Source organism: Mustelus asterias, chromosome 2 (assembly GCF_964213995.1).
Source record: "Mustelus asterias chromosome 2, sMusAst1.hap1.1, whole genome shotgun sequence".
NCBI lineage: Eukaryota > Metazoa > Chordata > Chondrichthyes > Carcharhiniformes > Triakidae > Mustelus > Mustelus asterias.
The window spans coordinates 13,011,037-13,033,610 of record NC_135802.1 but is presented as its reverse complement, the minus strand read 5'-3'; the positions used below and the strand labels follow the sequence as shown (position 1 = coordinate 13,033,610).

Below are 22,574 nucleotides of genomic sequence, written 5' to 3'. Positions count from 1 at the left end.
GAAAAAGAGGAAAGTGCAGGATTCGCAGGGGGAAGGCGGGGGAATGGTACCAGGTGAATTGCTCATTTGGAGAGCCAGTGCAGACACGATGGGCTGAACGACCTCCGTCTTTGCCGTAGCAATTCTGTGACTTTTGTTTTTCAAGAATTTCCGCTGCGGCAATTCACCCCCACCCCCCTCCCCCCCCCCCCCCCCCCCCCCCCCACCCCCTCCCCACCGTCCCTTGAAGAGGCAGCTTGCCTTTACGATCAACTGAGCTGCTTGTACATGTGGCGCCACCTGCTGCATCCAGAGCACACTGGCAGGTTGGGGCAGCTGAGACCAGGGCAGGAGGGGAATGTCCCGAAATCATGCAATTGGGGTGGACCCTCTGTGCCTCACCCATCTCGATCTGAACGGCCGCAAATTCCCCACAAATTGGGGCAGCTGAATTGTTGATGCTTCCCCCTGGTCTTCGAGGGCAATGATGCCGAGGTCAGTGGCACATTCCCGGAATTTTGTTCACCACTTCCATTTGCCATTTTTCCACACTGTAATTTTCGAGGAGGGGCTGGGATTTTCCAAGCTGTAGAAGTCACGGGGTGATTGATGTGCAAAGTGAAAGTTCTTGTGGCCCAGATTCTGAAACGTATCAAAAAGAATTGGATGAGAAAGCGACTCCCATCCATTGAAAAGTAGTCTGTAGGTCAGGTCTGTCTGATGATGGTAAGGGAGAGGGTGCTGGGGCCAGGGAGGGGGCTCTGATTATAACACAAAGATTGATAGCGAGGGGGAAAGCCTCAGATTACAGGACGATATAGACAGACTGGGCACAACAGCGGCAAATAGAATTTATCCCTGAAAAGTGTGAGGTGATGCAATTTGGGAGGAATCACAAGGCAAGGGAATACACAATGGATGGCAGGACACTAGGAATTACAGAGGACCAGAGGGATCTTGGGGTGTATGTGAGGCAGGTGGATAAGGTGGTTGAGAAGGCATATGAGCTTCATTAGCTGAGGCTTAGAATATAAAATCAGGGAGGTTATGATGGAGCTGTATAAATCACTCGTTAGGCAACAGCTGGAGTATTGTGTGCAGTTCTGGTCACCATGCTATAGGAAAGGTGTGATTGCACTGGAGAGGGTGCGGAGGAGATTCAGCAAGACGTTGCCTGGGCTGGAGAGTTTCAGCTATGAAGAGAGGTTGGTTAGGCTGGGGTTAAGAACATAAGAACATAAGAAATAGGAGCAGGAGTAGGCCATCCTGCCCCTCGAGCCTGCCCCGCCATTCAATAAGATCATGGCTGATCTGAAGTGGATCAGTTCCACTTACCCGCCTGATCCCTATAACCCCTAATTCCCTTACCGATCAGGAATCCATCTATCCGTGTTTTAAACATATTCAACGAGGTAGCCTCCACCACCTCAGTGGGCAGAGCATTCCAGAGATTCATCACCCTCTGAGAGAAGAAGTTCCTCCTCAACTCTGTCCTAAACAGACCCCCCTTTATTTTGAGGCTGTGCCCTCTAGTTCTAGTTTCCTTTCTAAGTGGAAAGAGTCTCTCCCTCTCTACCCTATCCAGCCCCTTCATTATCTTATAGGTCTCTATAAGATCCCCCCTCAGCCTTCTAAATTCCAACGAATACAAACGCAATCTGCTCAGTCTCTCCTCATAATCAACACCCCTCATCTCTGGTATCAACCTGGTGAACCTTCTCTGCACTCCCTCCAAGGCCAATATATCCTTCCGCAAATAAGGGGACCAATACTGCACACAGTATTCCAGCTGCGGCCTCACCAATGCCCTGTACAGATGCAGCAAGACATCTGTGCTTTTATATTCTATCCCCCTTGCGATATAGGCCAACATCCCTTTGCCTTCTCGATCACCTGTTGCACCTGCAGACTGGGTTTTTGCGTCTCATGCACAAGGACCCCCAGGTCCCTCTGCACAGCAGCATGTTGTAATTTCTTTCCATTTAGATAATAATCCAATTTGCCATTATTTCTTCCAAAGTGAATAACCTCGCATTTGTCAACGTTGTACTCCATCTGCCAGATCCTCGCCCACTCACTCAGCCGGTCCAAATCTCTCTGCAGACCTTCTACGCCCTCCACACGATTCACTTTTCCACTTATCTTTGTGTCGTCTGCAAACTTTGTTACCCTACACTCAGTCCCCTCCTCCAGATCGTCTATATAAATGGTAAATAGTTGAGGCCCCAGTACCGATCCCTGCGGCACGCCACTAGTTACCATCTGCCAACCAGAAAAGCACCCATTTATTCCGACTCTCTGATTCCTGTCGGATAGCCAATCCCCAATCCATGCTAACATAAGAACATAAGAACATAAGAAATAGGAGCAGGAGTAGGCCATCTAGCCCCTCGAGCCTGCCCCGCCATTCAATAAGATCATGGCTGATCTGACGTGGATCAGTACCACTTACCCGCCTGATCCCCATAACCCTTAATTCCCTTACCGATCAGGAATCCATCCATCCGCGCTTTAAACATATTCAGCGAGGTAGCCTCCACCACCTCAGTGGGCAGAGAATTCCAGAGATTCACCACCCTCTGGGAGAAGAAGTTCCTCCTCAACTCTGTTGGGGTAACACCCTACCCCAACTCCGTGTGACCCAATCGGTTGTTTTCCTTGGAGCAGAGAAGGCTGAGGGGGATCTGATTGAGGTGTACAAAATTATGAGGGACACAGATAGGGTGGATAGGAAGGAGCTTTTCCCCTTAGTGGAGGGATCAATAACCAGGGGGCATAGATTTAAGAGAAGGGGCAGGAGATTTAGAGGATTTGAGGAAAGATTTTTTCACCCAGAGGGTGATGGGAATCTGGAACTCACTGCCTGAAAGGGTGGTAGAGGTGGGGACCCTGACAACATTTAAGAAGCATTTAGATGAACACGTGAAACTCCATGGGATACACAGCTACAGACCAAGTGCTGGAAAATGGGATTAGAATAGATAGGGGCTTGGTAGCCAGCGCAGACACGATGGGCTGAAGGGCCTCTTTCTGTGCTGTAAAACTCCATGACTCTATGAGGAAAGAATAGAAAACTCTGAGGCACTTCATAGAATGATAGAGAACTGAAGGAGGCCATTCAGCCCACCGTACCTGTGCCTGGAATAGGACCCAGCTAATGCAGCCCCGCGTGAGGTGTGATTGGGGGCCCTCTCCAGGCCCATGGGGGATTGGGTTTTGCAGTTGGTATTGACACAAGTGTTGTGGACACTGTGTCTAAACCTCACACATAGAGATCTTGACCTGAGCTTCTCCAGGGCCTGTTTGTTCATTATTGAGGGCATGGTTATGATTCAACAGACAATGTAGGTTTTTGTAAAAATTGATGTGATTATTTACTACATTACCGATGGTCTCTTTTTCACAGCACAGATCCTTATATTTTATGACTTATGGGATACTTGCAGTCCTGGCTACAATGGGCACCTCGTACCTCATCTTAATCCTGGTGCACTGTATTCTACTCTACAGCGTTGGCCTGGCTAAACAGAAGTGGCTGTGTTTTGCTGCTGGACTTTGCAGTTTAGCAACGTTCAAAATAGAGCCTGTGAGCTCTTGGCAGGTAAGAATATAAGGAATAGGAGCAGGAATAGTCCAGGGGTGGGCGATGGCGTAGCAATCCAGAGACCCAGGGTAATCCTCTGGGGACCCGAGTTCAAATCCCACCACGGCAAATGGTGAAATTTGAATTCGACAATAATCTGGAAATACCAGTCTAATGGTGACAATGAAACTCCCATTGTTAGTTGTAAAAAGCCATCAGGTTCAGGGAAGGAAGTCTTGTCTATGTGTGACTCCGAAATGGCCTCACAAGCCACTCAGTTTAAGGAAGGGCAACAAAAGTTGCCAGAAAAATTGGTGCATCATCAAGTCCACTCCGCCATTCGATAAGTTAATGGCTGATCTTCAACCTCACCTTTATCGGGCAGCACGGTGGCACAGTGGTTAGCACCGCTGCCTCACAGCGCCAGGGACCCGGGTTCGATTCCCGGCTTGGGTCACTGTCTGTGTGGAGTTTGCACATTCTCCCCGTGTCTGCATGGGTTTCCTCTGGGTGCTCTGGTTTCCTCCCACAGTCCAAAGACATGCAGGTTAGGTGCATTGGCCGTGCTAAAATCTCCCTCAGTGTACCCGAACAGGCGCCGGAGTGTGGCAACTAGGGGATTTTCACAATAACGTCATTGCAGTGTCAATGGAAGCCTACTTGTGACACTAATAAATAAACTTAAAGTTTAACTTCCTGCTCTCTCTCCTTAGCCTTTCATTCTGTGACCTCTGCCTTGGATACTCTCAATGACTAAGCATCAACCGGAGTAAAGAATTCCGAACCCTTCGAGTGAAGAAATTACTCCTCCTTTATCAGTCCTAAATGGCTGATCCCTGATCCTGGGGCTGTGACCCCCTGTGTCCTAAATTCTTCAGCCAGAGAAACAAAAGAACAAAGAAACGTACAGCACAGGAACAGGCCCTTCGGCCCTCCAAGTCTGTGCTGATCAGGATGCCCTAACTAAACTAAAAAAACAAACCACTTGCTCTTACTCAGACCATGTCCCTCTAGAACAAGAACAAAGAACAGTGCAGCACAGGCACAGGCCGTTTGGCCCACCAAGTCTGTGCCAACACAGATCCCTCTCGAATATTTTCTTGCCTCTACCTGGTCCATATCCCTCTATTCCCTGCCTATTCATGTATCTATCCAGATGCCTCTTGAAGGTTGTTATAGAATCTGCTTCCACCACCTCCTTTGGCAGCGCGTTCCAGGCATTCACCACCCTGTGTGTGAAAAACTTGCCCCTTACATCTCTTTTGAACTTTCCCCCTCTCACTTTCAACCTCTGCCCCCTGAGTAATTGACCCTGGGAAAAAGACTCTGACTATCCACTCTATCCAAGCCTGTCATAATCTTGTAAACCTCTATCAGGTTCCCCCTCATCCTCCGATGCTCCAATGAAAACAATCCAAGTTTGTTCAACCTTTCTTCATAGTCCATATCCTCCAAACCAGGCACCATCCTGGTAAATCTCTTCTGCACCCTTTCCAATGCATCAACATCCTTCCGGTCGTGTGGCGACCAGAATTGTACGCAATACTCCAAATGCGGCCTAACCAAAGTCTTATACAGCTGCAACATGATTTTCCAATTCCTATACTCAACGCCCCAACAGATGAAGGCCAGCATCTATACGCCTCATTGTCTCAGTTCTGTCAAACCCCTCAGAATTTTACATGTTTGAATAAGATCTCCACCTGTTATTTTCCTAAGCTCCAGAGAATTTAGCTTCACACTTTGTATTCTTTCATGGGCTGGGAGCCTCACTGACTAGGCCAGCATTTATTGCCCATCTCTAGTTGCCCTGGAGGTGGTGGTGGTGGTGCGCTGCCTTCTTGAAACACCAAATCGGTAACCCCACAGTGCCGTTAGGGAGGGAGTTCCAGGATTCTGACCCAGCAACAGTGAAGGAACGGCGATATATTTCCAAGTCAGGATGGTGAGTGGCCTGGAGGGGAACTTGCAGGTGGTGGTGTTCCCAGGTATCTGCCGCCCTTGTCCTTCTAGATGGAAGTGGCCGTGGGTTTAGAATGTACCTTCCTGTAGCTGATATTAATTTTTATGATTTTTTTTCTGACATTTAATCTGATTTAGTTTTTGTTGAGTGAGTTCCTGTGGTCCTTTACAATTCAGGGAGGACCGTAGACACTGAACATTGTGGAATCCACTGCTCAATTCATAGCACTGGCTTTGACAGCAGCCACACAATATAAAATCACCTCTCATTGCAATGATGCCTGTCCAGAATGTTAGCAATAGCTGACTGACAGCCTTCAATAAGCCTGCAACTTCCAAATCATAGAATCCCTACAGTACAGAAAGAGGCCATTCGGCCCATTGAGCCTGCAGTGACAACAATCCCACCCAGGCCCTATCCCTGCAACCCCATATATATTTACTCTGCTAACTCCCTGACACTAAGGGGCAATTTACCATGGCCAATCAACTTCACCCATAATTCTGAGTGGCACGGTGGCACAGTGGTTAGCACTGCTGCCTCACAGCGCCAGGGACCCAGGTTCAATTCTAGCCTCGGGTCACTGTCAGTGTGGAGTTTGCACGTTCTCCCCGTGTCTGTGTGGGTTTCCTCCGGGAGCTCCGGTTTCCTCCCACAGTCCAAAGATGTGTGGGTTAGGTGGATTGGCCGTGCTAAATTGACCCTTGGTGTCAGAGGGATTTGCAGGGTTAATATGTGGGGTTACGGAGATGGGGCCTGGGTGGGATTGTTGTCGATGCGGACTCGATGGGCTGAATGGCCTCCTTCTGCACTGTAGGAAATCTGTCTTTGGAGTGTGGAAGAAAACCGGAGCACCCGGAGGAAACCCGTTGTGGTTGTGATGAACAAAGCATCGTAGCTGTGAGGGACAGCTCGGTGGATAGGATATTGGTATGTAGATAGGCTGGAAAATTGGGCGGGGATCCTGGATTCAGGATTCAATCCTGGACCAGGGAGCGGCGTGGGCTTGGAGGGCCGAAGGGCCTGTTCCTGTGCTGTATTGTTCTTTGTTCTAACCCGCGCAGACACGGGGAAAATGTGCAAACTCCACACAGCAAAGCGTTCGATAAGGTCCCCCATGCAAGACTTCTTGAGAAAGTGAGAGGGCATGGGATCCAAGGGGCTGTTGCCTTGTGGATCCAGAACTGGCTTGCCTGCAGAAGGCAGAGAGTGGCTGTGGAGGGGTCTTTCTCTGCATGGAGGTCAGTGACCAGTGGAGTGCCCCAGGGATCTGTTCTGGGACCCTTGCTGTTTGTCATTTTCATAAATGACCTGGATGAGGAAGTGGAGGGATGGGTTGGTAAGTTTGCTGACGACACCAAGGTAGGTGGTGTTGTGGATAGTTTGGAGGGATGTCAGAAGTTGCAGCGAGACATAGATAGAATGCAGGACTGGGCGGAGAAGTGGCAGATGGACTTCAACCCGGATAAGTGTGTGGTGATCCATTTTGGCAGATCCAATGGGATGGAGCAGCAGTATAAAATGAAGGGTACCATTCTTAGCAGTGTAGAGGATCAGAGGGACCTTGGGGTCCGGGTCCATAGGACTCTTAAATCGGCCTCGCAGGTGGAGGATGCGGTCAAGAAGGCGTATGGCGTACTAGCCTTCATTAATCGAGGGATTGAGTTTAGGAGTCGGGAGATAATGCTGCAGCTTTATAGGACCCTGGTTAGACCCCACTTGGAGTACTGCGCGCAGTTCTGGTCACCTCATTACAGGAAAGATGTTGAAGCCATTGAAAGGGTGCAGAGGAGATTTACAAGGATGTTGCCTGGATTGGGGGGCATGCCTTATGAGGATAGGTTGAGGGAGCTTGGTCTCTTCTCCCTGGAGAGACGAAGGATGAGAGGTGACCTGATAGAGGTTTACAAGATGTTGAGGGGTCTGGATAGGGTGGACTCTCAGAGGCTATTTCCAAGGGCTGAAATGGTTGCTACGAGAGGACACAGGTTTAAGGTGCTGGGGGGTAGGTACAGGGGGGATGTCAGGGGTAAGTTTTTCACTCAGAGGGTGGTGGGTGAGTGGAATCGGCTGACGTCGGTGGTGGTGGAGGCAAACTCGTTGGGGTCTTTTAAGAGACTTCTGGATGAGTACATGGGATTTAATGGGATTGAGGGCTATAGATAGGCCTAGAGGTGGGGATGTGATCGGCGCAACTTGTGGGCCGAAGGGCCTGTTTGTGCTGTGGCTTTCTATGTTCTATGTTCTATGTTCAGACAGTGACCCCCCTAGTTCTAGATTTTCTCACAAGTGGAAACATGCTCCCCATCTCCACTCTGCCAAGACTATTTATTAGCCTCTTTTCCTCTGGAAGCTGTGCTAAGGCATTCCAGTTTGACCTGGAGCTTAACCCTGTCTGAACTCTAACCTGGTCCATCTTGTCCTAGACTGGGTTTGTGACGGGCACCTTCCAGCTGCATGACGTCCTGTTTTATGGAGGAAGCGGCTTCACCATCATGCGCTGTATGAGCTTCGCTTTGGAAAATGCCGAGAGGAAAGATGGAAATTATTCGATCCTGGATCTGCTGATATACAACTTCTACCTCCCCTTCTTCTTCTTTGGACCCGTTATGACTTTTGATCAGTTCTACGCTCAGGTAAGCTTAGAAACAGCGCCCAGGAGACGCAAGGAAGACCGGCATTTATGTAGCACCTTTTATAACCTTGGGATGTCCCAATTTGCTTTGCAACCGGTGAAGGACTTTAGAAATTTAGGCTGGGATTTTCCAGTCCTTCCCACCGGTGGGATCTTCCAGCCCTCCCCGCCCACACCAGGTTCCCCAGCAGCAAGATGGGTGAACAACATGAAACGCCATAGACGTCAACGGAACCTGGAGATCCCGCCGGTGGCTAATGGCAAACCCTGTCCGCCACTGGAAAACACGCCATGGAGGGAGACAGAAAATCCTGCCGGCAGGAAGGGCTGGAAAATCCCACCCTTCGTCGCTGTCGCCAACTCGGGAAACAGTACCACCCCACAAACAACCAAGAAACAATAAGTGGGTCTTTTTCTTGATGTTGTTAGAAGGAAAACTATCGGCCATGATGTTAGAATGTGACCGGTGACAACTTTGTATTGGGTGTAATGTGACCAATGGCAACAAGCTGTAAGGGTCAGCTGACCCAGTAAACCATGGAACCAATTATAGAATGCTGTGATGGTCAGCTGACTCGCTATAAATAAGACTCTGTTGGGAATTGTGGGGAGTTTGGATTGGCCCAGGGTGAGGCCCCAAGTTTGGAGTAATGAAGTTTCTTTATTAAACCCTTTCTTTGATTTATAAGTTGGAGTGAGTTTTGTTATATTTTTATTGTCTACATTTGAAAAGAAACACATGACACTGGGGAGCGCTCACTGGCTGCCTCTCAGGATAATGTAAGAGTTTTAACAACACCAGGTTAAAGTCCAACAGGTTTATTTGGTAGCAAATACCATTAGCTTTCGGAGCGCTGCTCCTTCGTCAGATGGAGTGGAAAATGGAAAATTATCTCAGGATAATGCCATGGGGTTTATTGCACCCGCCTGAGAGGGAAGATCTAGTTTAATGTCTTATTGGAATGAAGGCATTTCTGGCAGTGTGGCACTCCCTCACTACTGCATTGGTGCGTCAGTCTAGTTTATGTGCTCAGGTCACTAGTGGGTCTTGAACAACATTCCCTCTATGTTACGCAGGTGCACCTCTGCACTGCTGTCGTAACATGGCTCCTTTAAGGGGCAAACCTTTGCAGGCCATGTGACCCTATGGAATGGCTGCGCAGGAAGCCGGGCCAATCGGAAATGAGGACCCGCATTCTGGGACGGGGAGAACCTTCAGTTGGAGCCAGGGAGGAGAGAGTAGACCCCGTGGATGCATTCTGTCCGACCTTTATCTTGTACATAGTTATGTTAATTTAATAAACCCATTGTTACTATAACTGCAGCAAGGAATGTGTCATGTGAGAGAAGAAATAGGTCATGCACAAGCAGCAGTCACTTTAAGGGAACCTTAAAGGGGCCACACAGTGCAATGAAAGGGTTGTGCACAGGAATTAGAGGTAACATTGGTGAGGGCTGAGACCTATCCTAATCAGCTTTTCCTGTTCCAGAAGGTTCTCTCACTCTGAGCTCTCGTGCCCCGCAGATAAACCAACCAAAGTTAGTTCGGAAAGAGAATGAGATGTGGAACATCAGGAAGTATGCTTTAGCGCACCTTGCTGTAATAATCCTCGTTGATGTCGTCTTCCATTACCTCTACATTCTGACCATCCCTTCAGATCTGAAGTTGGTGGCACGTCTTTCCGACTGGGCATTAGGTAAGTCACCCAACTGACCATCAATTTCCCCATTGCAATAGCCTCCTAAACTCCAACCCCTTGGAGCGCCACTTCCATGTTCAAATCTCCAGCCTTAAATCCTAATCAACCATTATCTTTGTCGCTTCTTTGGACACAGGTGAGGTCCCTGAGGATTGGAGGATAGCGAATGTGGTCCCGTTGTTTAAGAAGGGTAGCAGGGATAACCCAGGAAATTATAGGCCGGTGAGCTTGACATCCGTGGTAGGGAAGTTGTTGGAGAGGATTCTTAGAGACAGGATGTATGCGCATTTAGAACAGAACAATCTCATTAGTGACAGACAGCATGGTTTTGTAAGAGGGAGGTCGTGCCTTACAAATTTGGTGGAGTTTTTTGAGGAAGTGACAAAAACGGTTGATGAAGGAAGGGCCGTGGATGTCGTCTATATGGATTTCAGTAAGGCATTTGACAAAGTCCCACATGGCAGGTTGGTTAAGAAGGTTAAGGCTCATGGGATACAAGGAGAAGTGGCTCGATGGGTGGAGAACTGGCTTGGCCATAGGAGACAGAGGGTAGTGGTCGAAGGGTCTTTTTCCGGCTGGAGGTCTGTGACCAGTGGTGTTCCGCAGGGCTCTGTACTAGGACCTCTGCTATTTGTGATATATATAAATGATTTGGAAGAAGGTGTAACTGGTGTAATCAGCAAGTTTGCGGATGACACGAAGATGGCTGGAATTGCGGATAGCGAAGAGCATTGTCGGGCAATACAGCAGGATATAGATAGGCTGGAAAATTGGGCGGAGAGGTGGCAGATGGAATTTAATCCGGATAAATGCGAAGTGATGCATTTTGGAAGGAATAATGTAGGGAGGAGTTATACAATAAATGGCAGAGTCATCAGGACGATAGAAACACAGAGGGACCGAGGTGTGCAAGTCCACAAATCCTTGAAGGTGGCAACACAGGTGGAGAAGGTGGTGAAGAAGGCATATGGTATGCTTGCCTTTATAGGACGGGGTATAGAGTATAAAAGCTGGAGTCTGATGATGCAGCTGTATAGAACGCTGGTTAGGCCACATTTGGAGTACTGCATCCAGTTCTGGTCGCCGCACTACCAGAAGGACGTGGAGGCATTGGAGAGAGTGCAGAGAAGGTTTACCAGGATGTTGCCTGGTATGGAGGGTCTTAGCTATGAGGAGAGATTGGGTAGACTGGGGTTGTTCTCCTTGGAAAGACGGAGAATGAGGGGAGATCTAATAGAGGTATACAAGATTATGAAGGGTATAGATAGGGTGAACAGTGGGAAGCTTTTTCCCAGGTCGGAGGTGACGATCACGAGGGGTCACGGGCTCAAGCTGAGAGGGGCGAAGTATAACTCAGCAGAGGGACGTTTTTTACACAGAGGGTGGTGGGGGCCTGGAATGCGCTGCCAAGTAGGGTGGTGGAGGCAGGCACGCTGACATCGTTTAAGACTTACCTGGATAGTCACATGAGCAGCCTGGGAATGGAGGGATACAAACGATTGGTCTAGTTGGACCAAGGAGCGGCACAGGCTTGGAGGGCCGAAGGGCCTGTTTTCTGTGCTGTACTGTTCTGTGTTCTTTGTTCTTTGTTCTATCCCTGACCTCACTGTGCCTCCAATGAACAATTACCCCCCCCCCCCCATGAACTTCCTCCGCTTCCATTTCTAATTCCTCTGTGATCTTCTTAACTTGCTTTGGTCTCGCTCCATCCTCCCTCTGCAAAGCCTTGCCCTCAGCTCCCCCTCTGCTACTTTGAGTTTGGGCCACTTGTCTGTGGAACTAGAATTCCCCTCCTCCCAAAAATTAAAAATAGTTTCTTTCAAAATTAACATTTTAAAGCGGGCACAGCCAGTGAGGTACTTTATAAGTTTCAAGTTTATTAGTGTCCCAAATAGACTTGCATTAACACTGCAATGAAGTTACTGTGAAAATCCCCTAGTCACCACACTCCAGCGCCTGTTCGGGTACATTGTGGGAGAATTTAGCACGGCCAAATCACCTAACCAGACCGTCTTTCGGACTGTGGGGGAAAACCGGAGCACCCGGAGGAAACCCACGCAGACACAAGGAGAACGTGCAGACTCCGCACAGATAGTGACCCAAACCGGGAATCGAACCCGGGTTCCTGGCGCTGTGAGCAGCAGTGCCAACCACTGTGCCACCGTGCTGCCTTGTAGCTACTGCTGTAATGTAGAGAAGCTCATGATCAACTTGCACACTGCAAGATAAACATTTGAAGATTAACGTCTGTATAAGGCCAAGACATTCCACAGTTTTTATTGGAGCTGTTTGACCTTCCTTAGTCACTTAGAGAAATAAAGGCACCTGGTCACTCGGGGAGTCTGAGTCGCTGTGGCAACATGCAATTTTTTACATGTATCTGGATCTATGGGTGGTGATGGTAGAGGCTCCAACATTCTTCCTATGATCACTCTTCTTGCCTGCCATTGGTGTGGGCTGGGAGGACTTTGCAGGTTGATATTCAACCCGTTCGGTCACATTATGAATTTTCCACCAAGACCTGGGGTGTGATTCAAACCCAGCTTCTGACTCAAAGGCAGGGACGCTACCCACTGCGCCACCAGACCTCACATGTAAAGGCAGCTACCAAACTAGAAAGTCAAATCCTGTGCTGATGGAATTTTTACTGATGAATTGTGTCTTTCTTTTTGTCCTGATTATCTGGCACAGCTTGTTTGGCTTATTTCAACCTGGTGTATGACTGGGTGAAGGCAGCGGTGATGTTCGGGGTGATCGGAACGGTGGCCAGGCTTGATTACCTAGACCCGCCCAAGCCACCGAAATGTATCACCATGCTGTATGTGTTTGCTGAAACGTAAGTGTCTGCTTTTATACAAATTCCATTTCTTTCAGTTTCCAAGCTCTTTGGCCTTCTACCGGATGGGAAAAATGACTAGGAGTCGCAGGATGTCCCAACGTGCATTGCGGATAGACTGGGGCAGCTCCACACTGCGGATAGGCTGGGGCAGCTCCACACTGCGGATAGATGTCCCACCTACTCTTCATTGAATTATAAAAGGCCATTCGGCCCATCCAGTGTGTACCATCTCTTTTGAGGAGCATGGCACTTGGTTCCATTTCCTTTTGTATGTGGGGTGTTGGCATTTCTAGCGATACGATTTATTACCCAATCCTAATTGCCTTTGAGAAGGTGATAGCCCCCTTCAACTGGAGAGTTTTGATCTCATATCTTCAGGAGTTAACACTGGCAATTAATTCCTTTGACATAGAACGAGCTAAGAATCTATATAAGATCAGGATTGAGGAGTCCTATAGATGGAGATGATTGAATGTTTAGTGGAAGATGATGATTACTGAATTGATTTTTTAATATATTCATTTACGGGATATGGGCGTCGCTGGCTGGCCAGCATTTACAGCCCATCCTTAATGGCCCCTTGAGAAGGTGGTGGTGAGCTGCATGCTTGAAACGCAGCACTCCTAAGGGAGGGGGTTCCAGGATTTTGACCCAGCGACAATGAAGGAGCGGCGATATATTTCCCAGACAGGATGATGAATGACTTGGAGGGAAATCTCCAGGCAGTGGTGTTTCCAGGTATCTGATGCCCTTGTCCTTCTAGCTGGTAGTGGTTGTGGGTTTGGAAGGTGCTACCTTGGTGAGATCCTGCAGTGCATCTTGTGGAGAGCACGGACACTTCAGGCCAAGGTAGCCAATCGGTGATCCAGGACTTTATTTAAAAACAAATAAATCTTGGAATATGGGTGCTGTTGGCGTTTACTGCCCATCCCTCGTTGAGAAGGTGGCGATAAGCTGCTGCCTTGTACCGCTGCAGGACGAATCTCCTCCCCCAAAGATGTTAGAGCGATTTTGACCCAGGAATGGTACAAGTTGAAACCACCGTACTGAATGTTTGCTGATTAAGGAAGCATTGTGTAACACGTCCCCTCGGAAGGTGGGCTGTTGGGGAGATAAGTTGTGGCTGGTCCATCTCTCTTTGTTTTCATATTTTCCACCAGTGAGAATGTTAACTGTGTGATTTTATGTTTCAGGCACTTTGACAGGGGGATAAATGACTGGCTGTGCAAGTAAGTAACAAATGTTCGTTTTATTTCTTTCAAGTTGCTCCCGGAATGTGGGTGATGTCGACAAGGTCACATTTTTGAAAAAAACCATTCATGGGACATTGGCGTCGCTGGCTGGGTCACTACTTATTGCCCATCCCTAATTGCTCGGCCATTTCAGAGGGCATTTTAAGAGTCAACCACATTGCTGTGGCCCTGGAGTCGCATGTAGGCCAGACCGGGTAAGGACAGCAGTGAACCAGATGGGTTTTTACGGCAATGGTTTCAGAGTCATTGTTAGACTTTTAATTCCAGATTTTATTGGATTCACCATCTGCCATGGTAGGATTCGAACCTGGGTCCCCAGAACATCACCCCGACTCTCCCTATTTAGAAAGCTTTTCTCATTGTGGTGACAATGTTCCCATGCTGTGGACAAATTGTCAACCACAGTTCCTACGTTGTAACAGTGACTACGTTCTCTACCTCCTTCTCACTCAGGCCGGTGCTCCTGCTATCCTTCCAGTGAACTCCATGCTGAACTCTGATTTCTGCCCCCACCCTTTCTGCCCTCCCCACACACGCACACACACACCCATCCCCCCCCTACACATACACACACATCCATCCCCCGCCTCCCCACACACACACATCCATCCCCCGCCTCCCCACACACACATACACACACACACACACCCATCCACCCTATACACACACACACATCCCCTCTATACACACACACATTCCCCCCCCCCCCACACACACACACACACACACACCCACCCATCCCCCCCTACACATACACACACACCCACCCCCCCCCCCCAACACACACACACACAATCCCACCCATCCTCACCATTGTTGCTGGGAAGTGAAAGCAGGATAAGGGGGGGTGGATAACAGTTCAGAGGCCCAGACTAATACACAAGTTCAAATCCCACCATAAACATCTGGTGGAATTTAAAATTCAACTGAAAACAATCTGAGATTATAAATTCTCATCAATTGTCATTTTAAAAAACACATCTGGTTCACCAATGTCCCTTTAGGGAAGGAAATCTGCCGTCCGTAACCAGTCTGGCCTACATGTGACTCCAGAGCCACAGCAATGTGGTTGACTCTTAACTGCCCTCGAAGTGCCCTTCAAGGGCAATTGGAGATGGGTAACAAATGCTGGCCCAGCCAGAGACGCCCATGTCCCATGAAAGAATAAGATTAAAAAACAAAGTTTGACCACACTGGGCCTCTCTGTGAGTGGGCGGGTTGCTGATGCTTGCTGGTAACTGTGCGACTCTATCCCAGTGAGATGAAGAGAGAGAAGCCTCCGTAAGCAAGCACTGCCATGTAGTTTCTCCTTTTCCCAGGTACGTTTATGATTATCTGGGAGAAGATCATGACAATATTCTGAAGGAGCTCCTGGCCACAGTTTGCACCTTCCTGGTCACTACACTGTGGCTGGGCCCGGAGAACGTGGTCTATATCTGGTCCGTGTGTAACTGCTTTGGTCTCAACTTCGAACTCTGGGTGCAAAAGTTCTTCCAGCATGAACCCTTTGCATCAATTGAGGTAAGGTCCTAGTTTCAAACACTTCCCTCGTTGGTTCCTGCACCCTGAAGCTGGAAGATCCTGCAAGTATCCTGGCTCGGTAGGTACATGGTGAGCCATTCAGACCTTGTATTGACAATGCCTCGCTTGGTGACATTCTTATCTTTGAATCTGAAGGTTGCGGGTTCAAGCCCCCGCTCAGGAGTTGAATATAAAAAGGGACTGATATTGGGATTCAAAGCTGGTCCCCACAGTATTACCCTGGGTCTCTGGATTACTACACCACCACTTCCCCATTGTCCTTCTAGGGTTTTTTTTAGTTTATTTATTAGTGTCTTAGTAGGCTTACATTAACACTGCAATGAAGGGGATTTTCACAGTAACTTCATTGATTTTGATTTGATTTGATTTATTGTCACGTGTGCTATGCAGACAAAACATACCATTCATAGAGAAGGAAAAGAGAGAGTGCAGAATGTCATAGAACGAGAGTAAAAGATAGAATTAGAAGTTGTGCTGGGCACAGCTTGCAAGAAGTCATCTTGCTCCTGCGCCATCTTGGATGCAGTGTGTTGCAGTGTTAATGTAAGCCTACCTGTGACACTAATAAATAAACTTAAACTTAAAACTTCCCTTGTCACGTTTGTCCTTCCCAATTACATGACCTCACACGTCTTCAGATGGAATTCCCTTTGCTACTTTCCCACCCACCTGACCAGTCCGTTGGCATCTTCCAGTTTTCTTGCCCCCCATTAACCATCCGGCCAATGATACTCTTGTCTTTTCTTTCTCCCCCAGGCTAACCAAATGTCTGAGGCAATGTCACGACGAATCAGAGGGGTGTTTGGAGCTGCAAACTTCTGGGCTATTATTCTGTACAACATCCTTTCACTGAACAGTGTTGACTTTGCTCTACTGGTCGCTCGAAGGTTGATCCTAACCGGTAAGTTTTTTTTATCATGGGGTGGGTGAATTAACAGCGTCTCATTAAGGTTGGGCACGGACAGGTTTACCTTAATTCCCATTTCCCCATGGATCCAATTTCCTGTAACCAGCGGGTTCAGTTCAGTTCTGTTCTGTACATTTCTGTCCAATTAGGCAGTGGGTTGCAATGTTTGCCTGCTTTTACAAAAGGCTGGTACAGAGGTGATGGGCCGAATGGCTGCCTTCAGCAAAGTAAGTTTCTAGGATTCCATAGATGGTCTGCTCCCAGACATCTGCCAGGGCCAATCATTGCCCAGACGCCAGAGGAAAAGAGTTTACAAGTGACATGGTGGATACACCACATTGGGTAATCCACTCCGAGCACCAATCTTCCCTCGGTGTCTTTCAATTTAAAACAATGCCTCATAGACATACAGCCTTCTCCAGAATCAGTTAGCATTAAAACAAGTTTGCTCACATGATACTAGATTTCCAGCTTTTAACACCTATGGACTGAAATCCAAACAGCAGTTTTTAGAGAAGGATATATCCTCATGACAGCAAAACGGGGAAGTAAACCTAGTCTCTCGCAGCTTCCAGTCTTCAGCATTCAGAAAAGGGTACCTCTCTCCCTCTCTGCAGCTTCCAAAACAGCAACACACAAACAGCAGAATCTCCAATTCCAGATATGGGTAAGAAGGGACACTGCTCTCTCTCAACTCCAAACAGCAACGAGGCTGGAATTCTCTGTGAAAGCCGAGCTGTTTCCAGTCATATGACCTGACCTGTCAATCAACCCAATCAAGCTTTACTCTGTAATCCCAGGGGAACACTAAAACAACAGAATACTGCATTAGTTCAGATTAAAACAAACATGGTATCAATTATACTGATGCAGGAACAATAGAGGACACCGGCTGCAGACAAAACAGCTCCAATAAAATGCCAGGGACTACTAGGAACATCCTGCAGAGAAATATGATTAAAATACATTTCTTAAAGCTCAGTATCGTCACATTATTGTCAAGAAAATTTACAAGCATTCAAGGTGTCCAGAACTGTACAAGAACATAAATATGAAACTGTAAGATGGCTGAACTATGACCCTCTGGGAACAGGACAGGAAGGTGTGTAGGAAGACGCAGAAATATTAAGGGTCCTTGTCCTGCAATAAGGCTGCTGGAGATCCAGTCGAAGAAGAGTTACTTTCCCCAGAGCAAGTTTTCCTGCAGACTACCTCGTACAAGAAATAAGCAAAACTGGTGGGAGTGCTAAAGGATGGTTACATACAGGTCAAATATGCTTCATCCTTGCATCCAAAAACCGGACACATTCAAAAACTGGCTATACAGGTTAATAAAACAGATATATTACAGGTTTAATAAGTGTTAATGGGCAAGAAGTAGGATTATTAAACTAGAAAGAGTGCAGAAAAGATTTACGAGGATGCTGCTGGGACTTGATGGTTTGAGTTATAAGGAGAGGCTGGATTGACTGGGACATTTTTCTCTGGAGCGTAGGAGGCTGAGGGGTGATCTTATAGAGGTCTATAAAATAATGAGGGGCACAGATCAGCTAGATAGTCAATATCTTTTCCCAAAGGTAGGGGAGTCTAAAACTAGAGGACATAGGTTTAAGGTGAGGGGGGAGAGATACAAAAGGGTCCAGAGGGGCAATTTTTTCACACAGAGGGTGGTGAGTGTCTGGAACAAGGTAGCAGAGGCAGTAGCAGAGGAGGGTACTATTTTGTCTTTTAAAAAGCATTTGGACAGTTACATGGGTAAGATGGGTATAGAGGGATATGAGCCAAACGCGGACAACTGGGACTAGCTTAGTGGTTAAAAAAAGGGTGGCATGGACAAGTTGGGCCGAAGGGCCTGTTTCCATGCTGTAAACCTCTATGACTCCGTGAGAGTTGGCAAATGGAGACACAATCTAGTATTTGTAGACCATAGCTAACCTAGACTTAGACTATTGTATTGTAAGTAGGCCTAGGTATATATTCAGTATCCGTAAATCCAAAAGTACCTGAATACCAAAACGCAATCAGCCCCAAGATTTTTGGATAAAGAATACCCGACCTGTAGTGGGAAGAAACAAGTTACATCTATAGCAACTTTTAACAACCTTGTGCTGCAGAGCTGCTGAAGTACTTGTGAACTCTGGGCACTGTGCGAATGTTAGAGACGCAGTGAACAACAGACAAACGGTGAGCTCCCGCAAACAGCAATGCGACGATGCTCAGATGATTATTGGCTGAGGGATAAATGTTGCTGAAGATGCACGGAACTGCCCCGCTCCTCTCAAACTAACGCTGCTGTATTTTGTACATCTGTCTGCGTGCGGGCTTTGGAATTCACTACCCCAGAGGGTTGTGGGTGCTCCATCACTGACTATATTTAAGGTTGGAGTAGAGAGATTTCTGGGGTCTCGGGGAATTGAAGTTTAAAGTTTTTATTTATTAGTCACACTGCAATGATGTTACTGTGAAAATCCCATAGTCGCCACGCTTGTTCGGGTACACTGAGGGAGAATTTAGCACGGCCAATGCACCTAACCAGCACGTCTTTCGGACTGTGGGAGGAAACCGGAGCACCCGGAGGAAACCCACGCAGACACGGGGAGAACGTGCAAACTCCACGCAGACCGTGACCCAAGCTGGGAATTGAACCCGGGTCCCTGGCGCTGTGAGGGAGCAGTGGTAACCACTGTGCCACCATGCCGGGAGCAGGGTTGAAGTCCTGGATTATATTGAGTGGCAGAGCAGGCTCCATGGGCCGTAAGGCTTCCCCTTGCCCTTGTTATGCCCTTTATTAGGATTGCTTTCGGTATAAACAGATGAACAGATTCCGAGCAGAGGTGACTTTGAGCTGATCTCCTGGAGGGAGTGAATTCATATTGTGCTGATCCGGGTGTGAATTTGCTTCAAGCTTTCTCTCGAACATTTGGTTCATTCATTCTTCACATGATTCTTGTTCACACACAAGTGTACTTGACAAACTGTAAGCTGCACTTTTTTGTGAAATAGTGTCTTTAATTAACCGGGCAGCGATAGGAGAAACGTCTGTAGAATAGCACAGCACGGCCAGAGGCCATTCAGCCCATCATGCTTGTGCTGGCTCTTTGAAAGGGTTACCCTTTCTTCTTGTGAAGGATACTGAGTGAGGGTGGAGGATGTAGGAGTGTTCGATCGCTTCTGAAGCCACAGTGAGAGGTTACGAGGGATGGAGAGGAGTTCACGTATCAAAGCCACGCACAGCGTGTGAAAAAGGACAATGGCCGTGACAATCTGCATGATTAGAGGAATTTATTTTCGAGTACTGCCCATTGAAAGGGACAGGAAGTGTTGTCACCGCGATGGAGGTCACGAACCCTCAGAGAGATATAACTTGCAGCGAGGATCTCACACTTCCTGCCTCATTGAAAGTACATGGATTGCAGCCGGTCTGAGCGAGAGGGGAGGGGAGATGTCTGGGAATGAGATCTTTATTGATGTGTCACTCAAACAACATGAAATAACATACATGACTGGGCGGACAGTACATGTCAAATCACAGGAGTATCCTCCACATTCCACTCCTGATTTTCAGTAAAACTCTGCTGAAACATCCATGTGCATGGACATTGGTGACATGGAACTGTGATGCCTCTCCTAGTTAAATAGCATGCCAGTCTGGGCTGACAAAAGAGAATAGCGATTCGGACAAAGTACAGGTGAGAATTTCAGTAGGCATGGATTGGGGGTGGGTGAGTGTGGGTGGGTCTAGAGGGGGGGAGAGAGAGAGCATCTGAGGTGGGTACAGAGAGCGCTTGTGGGATGAGTGTGGGCTCTTTTTCCATATGCCCCCTCCTCATCTCCACCATTCAGCCACTTTTCTTTCAGACGAACACATTTAATTAAAGTAAGACCGACCTGCTGTTCTGTGCAATGGTTGTCATTACCAGCAAAGGCCACGTGGGACGAGTGGCCTCCCACACTGAGAGCTGCCTCTTACTAGGCCCGAGAGTTCTTGAAGGCCCTCGATTCGCTCTCACCGCTGAGGGGTTTTTGGTAATTGTGTATTTTTTGGATCCTGCTCCGGCCACTTTAGAAATTGTCTTTGTTTTTCTTTGAAAATTATAATTGCAGGATTTCCCTGGAGCCCGTTAAGTATCCTCTTTGTGACCTACTGCGGAGTTCAGCTGATCAAGGAGAATGAACGTCAATTAGCTCTGGAAGCTGACAAAGAGAAGGTGGACTAGAGGACTCGCCAAGAGAGGAAGGGAAATCGACAGAGGAAAGCTCCCCTGCAACCGCTGATTAATTGGCCACTTGTGAGATTGTGTAAAGGTTTCGATTGCCAAAACAAGCAATTATCCAATTGAATTGTGAGATCGCCCAACTGCTTAATTGTCCTTCCCTCAATTCCCAGACTCCCATTTGGCCGTGAATCCGCCAGACCTCAATCTGGGAGAAAGCCGGGTAACCCCTTTCCACACACCCTATCCCCAATCCTTAACCCGGTCCACCCAAAACCCAGTGGCTTCTTTCACTCGCCCCAATCCATCCTCTCTCTCACCCAGTGCACTAGCCTCCAAGGGTAGGCCGGGGCCCCTATTGAGTGAGGCGCACACACTGTCCTCGTGTAGGGAGGCTTGCTGGCACTCCCCCCGCACCCCCCTCCCCACCTCCGCCCCCCCCCCCCCCTCCCCCGTCCTGTCAGGAGATTCCATCACCCCACACTAGACAATTAATTAAGGGTAGCACAGCGGTTAGCACTGTTGTCTCACAGCTCCAGGGACCTGGGTTTATTCCCGGCTTGGGTCACTGTCTGTGTGGAGTTTGCACATTCTCCCCGTGTCTGCGTGGGATTCCTCCGAGTGCTCCAGTTTTCTCCCACAGTCCAAAGATGTGCGGGTTAGGTGCATTGGCCATGCTAAATTGCCCCTTAGGGTCCCAGGATGCGTAGATTAGAGGGATTAGTGGGGTAAATATGTGGGGTTACGGGGATAGGGCCTGGGTGGGATTGTTGTTGGTGCAGACTCGATGGGCCGAATGGTCTCCTTCTGCACTGTAGAGATTCCATGATTCTAATTAGAGAATTATATGGTACAAAAGGAAGCCATTCGGCCCATCATGTCAGTTCTAGTTCTTTCAAAAATCCCGTTTCCTCCTGTTCTTTCCTCATAACTCTCCCCATTTTCCTTCCCTGTTCGATTTGGAAAGTTAGTCTTGAACCCGCTTCCATCGTGCTTTTTGGGCCGTGCATTCCAGGTCACAACACCTCATGGATTATTTCACAGGGAGGCACTGTGCCTGGAAATCCTGGAAAACTGTGTGCCACCAGGTCAAAACACGACAGGTCAAGCAGGATCTGTGGAGAGAGAGAGAGAGCGAGAGTGAAAAATAGAGTTAACGTTCCGAGTCCCACATGACTCTTCATTGGAACGATCGGGTCACGGCCATTTTCCGGGAGCTTCCATGGGGCTGCCCTTGGTTACGGAGGGAGAACCTCTCTCTGAACCCCCCCCCCCCCCCCCCACACCCTGTCACTGAGGTGGGGGGAAAATGGTGAAAAGGCCACTTGGTTTTTTTCTCTGGGTTTTAACCGACAGGAATTGCTGATTAAAAGACTAACTAAGAATTAGCAAAGAGTCACTGTTCCCTAATTATTCAGCTGTGGGCTTTTTTTTCTCTGTCCAAGTGTTTCCGACACTCGGCACGCAAGTAATTAACTATTGTCAAAGGTTTAACTTAATTTATTCTGTTCGGTCCTGAGGTTTTTATAACACAAATCCAGTGTGTCTCAGATTTATGTGAAGGGTGACAGTCAGGTAACAGACTGTGAGCTCTCTCATAAACTCCTTCAAACTGCACTGGTTAATAAACTCATTTAGAAGCAATTCACAGATCTGAGAAATAAATGCAAAATTTAACTCATTTCTCCATTTTCTGTGTTTTTTTTAGCTCGATATCTCTCGCTTCCAGCTGTCATCTTGAGCTGTTTACAGTTTATGTCCCTCCGTCCCACTCTGCTGCAGCTGTACAGAGATTTGCTGAGACCACATCTGATTTTTGATTTGATTTATTATTATCATGTGTATTAGTATACATGAAAAGTACTGCTTCTTGCACGCTATACAAAGCATACCTTTCATAGAGAAGGAAACGAGAGAGTGCGGAATGTAGTGTTACAGTCATAGCAAGGGTGTAGAGGA

General features: G+C 47.9%; 1 protein-coding gene across 2 annotated transcripts in view; it reads left to right on the top strand.

Annotated features, from left to right (window-relative positions):
- The window catches only part of hhatlb (hedgehog acyltransferase like, b), a 64,529-nt gene extending 42,233 nt beyond the window's left edge, over positions 1-22,296 (top strand). For both annotated transcript variants that reach the window (XM_078231552.1, XM_078231560.1), the window contains exons 5-12: positions 3,386-3,580; positions 7,952-8,161; positions 9,686-9,857; positions 12,552-12,696; positions 13,893-13,928; positions 15,272-15,473; positions 16,251-16,395; positions 20,506-22,296. In XM_078231552.1, the coding sequence (XP_078087678.1) occupies positions 3,386-3,580; positions 7,952-8,161; positions 9,686-9,857; positions 12,552-12,696; positions 13,893-13,928; positions 15,272-15,473; positions 16,251-16,395; positions 20,506-20,618 (1,218 nt within the window). In that variant the 3' untranslated portion in view covers positions 20,619-22,296. The remainder of the gene's footprint in view (positions 1-3,385; positions 3,581-7,951; positions 8,162-9,685; positions 9,858-12,551; positions 12,697-13,892; positions 13,929-15,271; positions 15,474-16,250; positions 16,396-20,505) is intronic.
- Positions 22,297-22,574: the final 278 nt, after the last annotated feature.